Source organism: Sinohyriopsis cumingii, chromosome 4 (genome assembly GCF_028554795.1).
Source record: "Sinohyriopsis cumingii isolate HCF-2022 chromosome 4, ASM2855479v2, whole genome shotgun sequence".
In the NCBI taxonomy this organism is placed as follows: domain Eukaryota; kingdom Metazoa; phylum Mollusca; class Bivalvia; order Unionida; family Unionidae; genus Sinohyriopsis; species Sinohyriopsis cumingii.
This window is the reverse complement of record NC_142964.1, coordinates 4,528,515-4,539,757: the sequence shown is the minus strand read 5'-3', so window position 1 is coordinate 4,539,757 and position 11,243 is coordinate 4,528,515. Positions and strand designations below refer to the sequence as shown.

Genomic DNA, 11,243 nt, shown 5'->3' with positions numbered 1-11,243 from the left:
ACGAATGAAATCACATCATTTATAACTTTGATAATTAAAGTATTAGTCAAGTTATTCCAAACGTGCTGGTTTTCCTTCTATTGCAAGTTTATGCCCATATATTAGTAACATAAAACGAATCCACAAGCCACAAGTCTGAATATTTTGAAATATCTCTATTTGTAACTCTAGAGCAAATGACGAATAACTATCGTGATCAAAGAGACAATTTATAGATGTAAAAATATGTAGCAATGACTAAGTGTCATTGCTATATTGGCATCACGCATCTCATTCTGGCGTGAGTGCTTTGGTCAGTCTTCTAGAAATAAGGACAATATTCTGTCTGGCAGTTTAATTTGTATTTCAATTATGTCCGTTGTCAGAGCTTGCACATTAGCGAGTTTGAGTACTAGCGTATTGTTCTATCAGAACTGTCACAGAAAATGTCTATTAGAGATTCAGAACTGTTATTCATGGATCTTGATGCAGATCGTTAATACAAAACTATTGTAATTTGTCGTTCATTATACATTCCCTCGCTTGTCAAGAAGCAAAGACGTTACTCCCCTCCCTAATATTACCTTTTCAGCGGTGTTACTTTTCATCCAGATTGTCATTACGAAGTGATATATGCAAACTAATGTGTATAGGGACAATTACTATTATTTCATTGTACTTTCTCCATGATGTCGCCCCTGAATTTTTTCTATTATACGTGGAATGTTTTGCCAGCGCGTGCATTTTTCGACTGAATATGCACAAAAAAAATTATGTTTGATACAACCACGAATATTTAGGTATATTGAAGATAAAACAACTATTGCATTTATTTTGCGTTTTTTCTGTATGATACTCAACTTCACACAAGTGAATGCCGATTTTGTTTTTGATGTTTTGTTTGTTTGGGTTTTCTTTGGGGTTTTGTGGTTAATTCTCGGTTTACGTGTCGGCACTGCAGTTAGTAAATTGTTAAAACCAGTTGCACGCGATTCAATTAAATTTTTGTCGTTATGCCACACTAGTGCAATCGGGAACTTCACGCACATCGTAACTTGACAAGTCTGATCTCGCTGATATTTTATAATTACAAAAATTACACTTGAAATTCCCGCTTAGGTCTCACGGGGCTATGCAATTGTACTTCTGGACCAATGACAATCCGCTTTGATCATGCGTGAGCAGTTTATGGGGTGATTGCTTAGGATGAATACTCGCCAGATTATTAGGCCTTTCGGTTCTGCGCTCGCACGTACAAACTTCAACCTCAGTCTTTACAGAATGTAGGTACAAGACGAGCAATGCATGAATACATTTTTAAAATCGAGACAATTTAGTTTACATTGTCCAGTAAATAAATAACCCTATTAGAACAGAATTGTCAAGTTTTGACGGACTTGTTAAGATCATCTCAATATTTTGAATTCAAGCCTGTACATAAAATGATTACCAATTGTGAACGACAATAGTGCAACCTGAATCTGGACGATGTATTAGAATCTATTCTGGTAATTTATGCTGATGATTGGTCTATACAAAGAAAGATGGACAAGTTGAGGTCCATTTTTACAATATAGGGTCATTGTCAGAATGGATAATTATTTTAGAAATTCTGGCAGACTTCAGTACGACACGTCCCCGTGATGAGAACAAAAATAACTTATTATAGGCATGTTATTTTACTGCCTGTTATCTACAAAACTTGATAAAATTATTCGTGAACGTTTGGTAACTTCGCTCAAAGATACTAATTATAATATACACAGTTCACAACAACATGGTTACCAGAAAGGTTTAGGCTGCACAAAGCGATTTGTTTTGCTGCTGTTGCAATCAGTACAATATAATGTGAGCATGGGTTCACGGGGTTTATGCTGCCTTCCTTGATACAAAAAAAGGCAGTTGATACCGTGTGTCACAAAGGACTACTTTAAATTATGTTGGGAATTACGGTTGAATCACTTGATTTTTTAACATGTATACAAATTTACAGAGTAAATTTCTTGTCAATGTGCAATTTTCGGACTGGTTTTTCATTGGCCAAGGAGTGAGACAAGGGGGTATTGTGTCAACCTTGATGTACACAATATTTATAAATGACTTGCTGCCACAGTTAGAAAATAGTGGATTTGGAGCAAAGATTGGATCAGGAAAATCCAACCCTAGCTGATATTTCACTTTTGGCTATATCCTAGCAATTTACAAAAGCTGTTACATGTAGCATACGCCTACAGTAATAAGTGGCGATTCGAGCTTAGTTTCACAAAGTCATCCATTATCATTTTCGGTCCCCAGTACAAGTATTATGTCAATATGAAATGCCGATGAGCTGCAACTACAGTTTCTAAATAAAAGGTTACCAGCAGGTGTAATCGACAAAGAAAACTGCAAGCTATTCGTCTTTTATGCAGCATACTTGTTATGCAGTGTGCAGCTATCTTTTACAAATAAGGTATTTATGCAGCTGACTAACACTTTTGTTGATTGATACTGCAAGAATTCGTATTATAATATAATTTTTTAAAATATATTTATTGATTGTATTCAGATGATTTATCCTTGTATCATGTAATCTTCTATGGAAGGAAATAAAGATGCTGATCTGATTTTGTTGAAACAAACTCCGTCAGTTGTGTCAAATTTTCCTGCCTCCTGGAAAAATGTCCTTCAAACCTGTGAGCGAGTTTGGACGTCATGGTATGCATATTGGCCATTTATACTATCTTTAGAAAACCCTGTGTGTGTGTGTGTGTGTGTGTGTGTGTGTGTGTGTGTGTGTGTGTGTGTGTGTGTGTGTATATATATATATATATATATATATATATATATATATATATATATATATATATATATATATATATATATATATATATATATATATATATATATATATATATATATATATATATATATATATATATATATATATATATATATATATATATATATAATGCGCCTGTAGATCAGGGTCTTTATTCTACCGATTACTCCTTGCATTTTACACCGACTCGCATCTGCCGGCGCAACTGATGTAATATACAAAGATCTCGTGAAAAAATATCCCCTTGAAGCGTACGAGTATTTAATGCATTAACTTACAGAGGATAATAAGCAGTCCATAAATATTCAAGAGCCAGTTTTTAATAACAGCAGTATAAACAGCACGGAAAATGAATAGCAAGTTTTAACCGTTTTATCGAGAATTCTTCAAGATTTCCACAATCCATGTTTCCCAGTATACCGTCCTGTAAAAATAAATTTAGAGTAACAAAATAGATACATCTTGCAAAAGACAAAAGTACTTACTAAACTGAACATTAATAAATTTTATTTTGCATCCTGCATTGCCAGCTTCAGGGGACGAAATTATACAAAAATATTACCTTTTCTTGTATACATGTCAATCTTGTACAACAGCATGAGCCAGAATTTTACCGTCATTTCATAAATGTTGGAAACAATACCAACTTTTCCGATTCCGTTTTATCACAATCTCCAATTTGGCTGGATCTACTTTGAATATTCCAAGTTAACTTTTCTGGTCCAATTGTTCAGATTTAGGCTAACGATAGAGGCCATACAGGTCATAACATAGCTGGGGTCCATACAAATAACATGCAAGTGACAAGAAATTAACGTATTTAGCTGGTAGTAAGAATGGCACAAAATATACTTATATTTGTGAATCTTGAATTTCCTCAAAATAAACTTAGTTTTGTAAACCAGAATTACATGAGCTATGGCATGGGTTCTTAAACTTGATTACATATTTTCGACTTGTACTGTAATTTCGACTGCATTCCATGTGCAATAACATCCTCCTTACTGTACTCAAAATGAACATTATATTCCATAGCGTCTTTTTGTTAATTAAATTTGAACGAATTCGTCTTTTTCCAACATTATGATTTCAAACATTCAATGACAGAACGGAAACATGCATACTAGTCAAGACTCCTCCTCGCTGCTCAAATAAGATGTATTCCTTTTGGAGTTGATAAATCCAGTATATAATCACAGTTTAGTAGAATCGACAATACCAAAACCAATTTATTTTAGACCAAACAGAAAAGTTGTTGCAATGCACATTCATTCACAACATGACTAAATTTCAATTTTAAGTAGACCAAAACGATAAATCCTATTGAAAGTGATGTCAAGAGCAGCATTTTGCTGGGCGGAGTTGTGTCCATTACTACTGTTGTGTATCGATGAATTTGCGGCTGTGCATTTTGGAATACAGCATAAATTCAATTACTTTGTTCCTCGTGTATTCATATAATTAAGCCTTGGGTAGAATAAGAAAATGAGTATATAATAAAAACGTGGCTGCATTTGTATGGGAAATAGAACTCGTTTTGTCGAATGGATACTGAACTCCACAATGTCGTGCAGTATCCATGCGACAAAACTCGTTCATATTTTCCCCATACAAATGCAGTATCTGTAGCTACAAAGTTAAAACTTACTTCATGTAACCTCGATCTTGCGCAACGTATTTGATATGTAATTTTTAATTAATTGCTTCACCATCGGAAACGTTTTTTACGATATGATGTGGAATTTAATCCACAAGTCACTGGCTGTCCACAGACATAAATGTGCCTTTATAGTCGGTCATATCTCCGCTTGAGCTAGTAGACCACACTAACAGATTCACATTCTCTAGGATGTAGGCACTCAAGGTGGCAGGTATACTACTTAAAACAAATTAGAAATACAATGTACTAGTTGCAAAGTTAAACTAGTTTGAAACTTAGAAATTATAATTAAGTTTTGTCAGTTCTAGTCGGTATTTGTTCACCATATTGGTCTGGTTTAATACGAAACTTGTTTCATTCTAACTTCACGACCACTTTCTATATTAAACGAGGTATGTTCTATACAAAAGTACAACTTTTCACGATATCATTTATATCGTCCAAGGTATCATTTGTAATGTTTTTCTTATTTCTTTTAAAGTGGTTGCCTTCCCGAGAGCTTTGATTAGGTGACGAGGAAAACCTTGAATGATGCCGATTCTAAAATTTTTAAGAAACTCGTCAAATATTGCATTGCCCTAGCAAGTTTCATTTCAAAAGATGAAAACAAGATCCTCGAATGCTTTTGTCCCCACTACCTCGAATGCTTTTGTACCCACTACCTCGAATGCTTTTGTCCCCACTACCTCGAATGCTTTTGTACCCACTACCTCGCGTGATCGAAACTTTGTCATGTTAATACGATACTTGAAATTCGAAATAAATACTAAATGACTAGTGATCTTTTCAAAACCGTTTTGAAAATTCAAGAACATTAGGCAACTTTGCCTGCTGTGATGTAGCAGTTTTGTTATGTAATGACGGGTGCGCGACATCACGACACTGGATGCAATGTGCGCCTTGTGCTTCTGGAAACATGCCATCGTATGGCTTATTCAACACCAACAAGGTCAGTGTTAAATGGTACAAGTTAAATTATATTAACAGTTTTCAAGACAAAGTATTAATTTAAATTTTTATGACAATTAGTACAAGCCCTTTGGACATTTACATGGAACTCCATTCTACAGAACTAGCTGTTCCATGATGTTATCCCGTCTCTTACAAAATTAAACTGCAGACAGCTATTGATCATATACTTTCGTTTGGGACATCAAGTTCCTCGATCGAAACTCTTTTCAACCGTCAACAACTTCAATCGAGTAGGAGTTAAAAAGTTTCGAATGAAGTCAGCTATAACGATTCATTATATTTCTACAACTAAAGTAAATGCACATTATCTAGACTCGTATAGAAACAAGATTACCATACCAAAACACTCCTACCTAGAACGTGTACATAATATACTGTGAAATGTTGCAACAGTTGTACAGTTTTAAAAATCTCGAGTAAAACTTGTAAAGAAATGGAACAGGTGAAAAACAGTGCGGTTTCGATTAAAATCTGGAATATGTCATTTCAGGTTATAAACCTTTGTAAGACATTCCATGTTAATCTTTGAAGACCAGAGCCGACTTTGATAATTACATGGCCGTAAAATTTTTCTTGCATATTTCGCTGTCAATTTTTGTATTAAGTTTGACATAGTATACTACACCTTCATCCCGTGGGTCCACTATGCTTTGCAATCGGCATATTTGCTATGTTGCGGCACACAACGTTTTATACTCCTGCTATATACAAAATCGAAGACACAAGTTCTCTGCTGCAGTATCCCATTACTACAATAGTAGTATCTGTAACAGTTGTTCAGAACAGGATAGGTTTCTCCCGACGTACAGCTTTCTGTCGGAGTTGTTTTTTCAATGTATTCAGGGTATTCTGCATTTTAACAAAAAATATATAACAATTTCTTCATTCTCGTATTTAAAATCTATAGACCCTCGCTGCTAACACATGCAAATAAAAAGTAATTAAAATTTAAAAAATTGCTTCAGTTGCATCAAGACTTACCAGTTAGCAATTTCATAGCTCGCACCTTCTAGCCTTTTACTAGTTTCCGCTGTAGACAATTGTTATGCAGAAAAAATCAGACTAAATGGATGTTAATGAAACGCTTGTACCTTTACGTGACTAGCGTTGTCTTTCACCTTTCTAGCCTTACGTTGCTACAAATCAGATGTAATTAGCAACATTCATATCTACACATACGGTGACATTGCACAAAATACAAAGCAAAGTAATAGAAACGTTTTTCCAATAAATTAAACGTATTAAAAACAAATTGATGGAAACCAGCAAGTTTTGTACTTCTTGAGGGGGTTTTACATTCAATTATTCGATCACAGAAGCCGGAGTTTACTGGGTAAGGTCACATTCTTCTAGCAACCTCTGAAATCCAACATACGGAATAAGTATAGTATAGTATACAATGTATACTAGCAGACATTGTAACATGTAATACTAACATGTACATTGAGTAATCACTATTGCAAAACACGGAAAATGAACTTCACGCAGAGAAGTACAACAAAAGCACGGAACCATGCAATATAGGTCGCAGAGATCGCTGTGTAAGAAGGATGGAATGCTTATCGATATGCATCCCGTCACAGCATCGTGATTCAAGTAAGACTGTATCAATTTTGTGTTAGCACTTGAATTTTTTAGGAATAATTTGGATAATCGACTGGAGTGAAATATTTTTTCCCTCGAAAGGCATCAACGCTGAAACAATTTCATAGGTCGTGCTATCAATGTCTTGATCTGGTGACCATGGTGACCAGTCACACAGGATTACCATGTGTGAATCCTCAAATTTCCCATTTTTTTATTCTTTTGCAGACAGAACCAATAACTTGGATAACGATTTGTTGGAGATACAATGATAAACACCGTAGACTTGATAAATTCTGGAAAACTAGCACGACATTAACAAACACGCACAACGGTACATCTTGAAAGATGGGCTCACGAATGAAACTAGTTTTGAAAGTCACATCCTCGTGGTATTTCTTGAATGATCCACTGTATGCAGAGCAAAATGGGTAGTATGAGCTTGAATATATGTATTCAGATATCACCTTCGCTAAGGCAGTATATGCTTTCTTCAACGGTTTGATAGAAATTTGTTATAAAAGTTAATCTTTAGCAATCTCTAAGGCACATAAAGCTCATTGAATAAGCCGATAAAACATTTTTGCGACCAATATAAAGTGAAACTTTAATTTTAAACTTAACTCCTGATGACCCCGATGCCCCTTCCAATAAATGTTTTTTTGTGTTAAATCTGGCTTAATATTCAAGCTTGAAGGTTTATGCAAAGTGGATGAAACTCGAATGTTTTAAAGAAAAATAAATTTTAAATCGAGACGTTTCGTTTTAAGTGGAGGTATGTGATCTAACCGTCAAGATCTAACCGGCATGTACAGGAACATTCATTCTGGACGACATTACATAGAAATGGCATATTTTCTACATTCGGAACGCTTTTGCATTCAATTTAATAAGCTGTACGTTAACACAGTTAATTCAAAATATTGTGAACCTTATATATTTTGTTTACTTTTATGGATTCTAAATATTAAATTCTACGTGCAAATTTCACGTTCCATGAATGGAAGAAATTCAGAATTTCTCGAATTCCATTGTTGCAGTTGCTTAATGGGATGTGGGTGGAGGCTACAGCAAACAAATCTTTTACTGCGCCAATTTACCAACATGTTAAATGATGGGTCATTGAAACCGAAGTTATTAGACCATGTAGAACCAATTCTGAGTAGGACACTAAACATCTGTAGAATAATGCAGAGATTTTGACATTGTCGCCCATTCACTTCGTTCTACATATTGAAACGTATAGCAACCCAAAACGTTATACACCGCTTCGTTGTCTGATTCAACTAGTTTACAAGCAATAATTTCTTCCGATTCCTGACACGTGGATTTAAGGAAGTCGGCCTATTTAACACCCATTGTAATGCGATCTTGATAGTCAACTGAGTTAGCGTTCTACGGATAATTGCCTGTTTCATGTGACATTTGGCTGAGATGCAACAAATGTTCTGCACAAGTGAAAATATTTTTGAACTCGGAAACATTGTAGTCCTAAACAGTATGCTAAACTTGCGCAATTTAAGGTTGCACCGAGTGAAGAATGCTCAAACAAATCGTCATCAAACCGACATTTTTCTTAATTAGTGTCTTAATATCGCAACTTCCTTTGCAACCAAAGTCCTTCACAATCAGTTCTGATAATTGAAAAAGTAACGTCTACAGTACGAAATAGCAAGGGACGAGTCCTTTTGTAGAGAAATAATAAAATCAAATTGTAATTTCGAAGAAACCGTCTCCCTTTCGTGCAAGTGAATGTTGCTAGTTAACTTATTATCATATACGATTTGCATGTTCTTTGTACAAAGTTTAGATACCAAAGGATACAGAAATATTGCTTCAACTGTTTTATGTTTCAACAAGTATTTACGTGAAGACAGACGCAAAAGCTTCTCTGAAATCATTCGTGAAGTTGAAACACTGCCATTATAGTATCGCTAATTAGCACAATAACGTCGTATAAAGATTAAACACTTGAAAACCAATAGCTTTACATTTGATCACCATGCAAGCAATAGGCTGCAAATATTACAGGATGTCATACGACAAAGTTAGCATAGCGGTATATTTTAAGTACATTTCGTGTCGTAAGATTTACATCTCAATTTACATTACGTTGTCGGTCCTCTTTGTGAAAGTTGTACGACTGTCGTGCTTCTTGTACAATGTATGCACCTGACACAATGTGACCAAGAAAGCATTTATTGCACATAACGTTCAAGTTTGGAAATTTCAACGAATGAAAATAAAACGGAAAAACTTGTCTTTTACATTATGTGCTTATATTCAGGACCTTAAATTAAACCTGTCTTTCTGAAGGTTGTCTGAATAAAAAGTACATTACAAAGACTTACCTGTCGTTGTGGTCATCCTCTTGTATGTTGTTTCTGAAAAAATAATGTACAACTAATTTTCCTTCAGGTTTTCGATTTGGATTTTGGATGTGCTTGCTTAGATACAAGGACAGGCATGTTGCTGGCTTATAAAATATTAAATGTACACAGCATAAAATATGTGCAGAGTACTATCGCTGAACACTGATTCGGTGCGTTAATGTGTCTTACTGTAACCGATAATATAATTGTACGTGCAGATTCGCTTGTCTTACAACACAGACATTTGAAAATTCTCTGCAACAGCAACAAAAGAATCAGTGAATCTTAATATAATCCAGCTAAAGTATTTAATATGTGCAAGAAATATCAGTGACCAATGTCTGGAACTTTACTTACTCGAACAGTAGTCGTATGGCGAATAGGACAGCACGCATTTTCCAACAGTCTTGCTGTATACATTATTTTTGGGGCATACTTTGGGAATCCACACGTTGTAGGAACAAACATAGTACGATTTGCAGTCTTGGGGGTGCGGACGAGTTTCTCCCTCCTTGCATTTTGGATAATATTTGTGTGTAGTAGTCCTATACCTGGTTGTCGTATATACTGGAAATTAAAATAAAAATCAGTTTTGTTGCTTCTAAGTTGTAAACTGTCTGATATTTTGTTATGTTTTCAATGACAACGTTTGCTACGAAACTATTTGGGGTCATTTCGTTGTTATGATACTAAGGAGAGGAACCAAGTATTTAATCTAGTTCTTACGAGTTTTGCTGCATTCGACATCTGACGCCAAAATAATCCCCTTTGTACATATTGGTTTCTAACCTGCCCATTAACATACCTGAATTGCTTCAAAGTTTTTTTAATTCTATACCATTCAATTCTTTGGACCGTTATGTCATTGGCCAGTCAAGTAGGGTGTTAATGGCGATTTAAAATTTCATCACCAATATAGTGCTTGTTCAGAACATGTGTCTAATCTGAAATGAAACTGAAAAGCAAGGATGCTGTAATGTCAGTCCGTTATAGAAAAAAACAATTTCCATCAATATGCTACTCGGTGAAAGGACTACTATCTTCGACAGAAAGCGGCATTCGTGTCTCCACAAAATACAATATTTCTGTAATTCAGTTTCCGGGAATATGCCTATGTCTACATCCAGTAAACTTCCTATTCGACTTGTCCCCTAGATGTCATTTACGCTAAACATTTTATTGAATTCAATGAGGCAACTATTTTGTCCTTTTAGGTATGGGATGGTACAGGTTATATCATTTGTTGCATGTCTGCATAGATTAAAATGTATTGAAAACATGGAGAAAGAAACCGGATGGTCGGCAGGATATAAGCAGTCTAATAAACCTGCACTATGCCACAAATCCACCTTGCTCGTGTACGGAGTGCACGGTTAAACAGAACTTACATGAAACTAGACAAATTCTTCAATTTGTTTTTATTAGTTCTCCTTTAGAAAAGCCACACTAAGATCGAGATTACCATTTGTCAAGGGACGACACTTTCGTCAAGAATAAATATTGGACAGCAGTTTTCAACAACACGCATCTCCTTTGTACCAAATGAACATGGTACATTTATTTTAATTCGTATCTTCTTTTCAGACCATTTCCTTAGGATAAATAAATGGTGCGTCATAGGACATGGTAGTATGGCAGAATATTTCATGTACTTTGCACGTCATTTAAGATTTGCATCTACTTTGTCAGTCCTCTTTGTGAAGGTTCTATGAATGTTAAACCAGCTTGTACAACGTTGCCAACGCGACACTGTCAAGAACGACGGCAACTTCAACGGTCGAAGGCAAGGACGCATGCTTCCTCTAATTGGAGGTACGCCAAAAATTCCAAACAGTTTTCCATTCTTTGCACATCA

At 35.2% G+C, this 11,243-nt stretch overlaps 1 protein-coding gene across 2 annotated transcripts in view; it reads right to left on the bottom strand.

The window, feature by feature from the left end:
* Positions 1–3,102: 3,102 nt before the first annotated feature.
* LOC149800558 (uncharacterized) overlaps positions 3,103–11,243 on the bottom strand; it is a 42,811-nt gene continuing 34,670 nt past the window's right edge. For both annotated transcript variants that reach the window (XM_089954501.1, XM_089954502.1), the window contains 4 exons: positions 9,746–9,955; positions 9,368–9,400; positions 6,058–6,281; positions 3,103–3,224 (listed from right to left, as the gene is read on the bottom strand). In XM_089954501.1, coding sequence (XP_089810627.1) covers positions 6,076–6,281; positions 9,368–9,400; positions 9,746–9,955 — 449 coding nt within the window. In that variant the 3' untranslated portion in view covers positions 3,103–3,224; positions 6,058–6,075. The remainder of the gene's footprint in view (positions 3,225–6,057; positions 6,282–9,367; positions 9,401–9,745; positions 9,956–11,243) is intronic.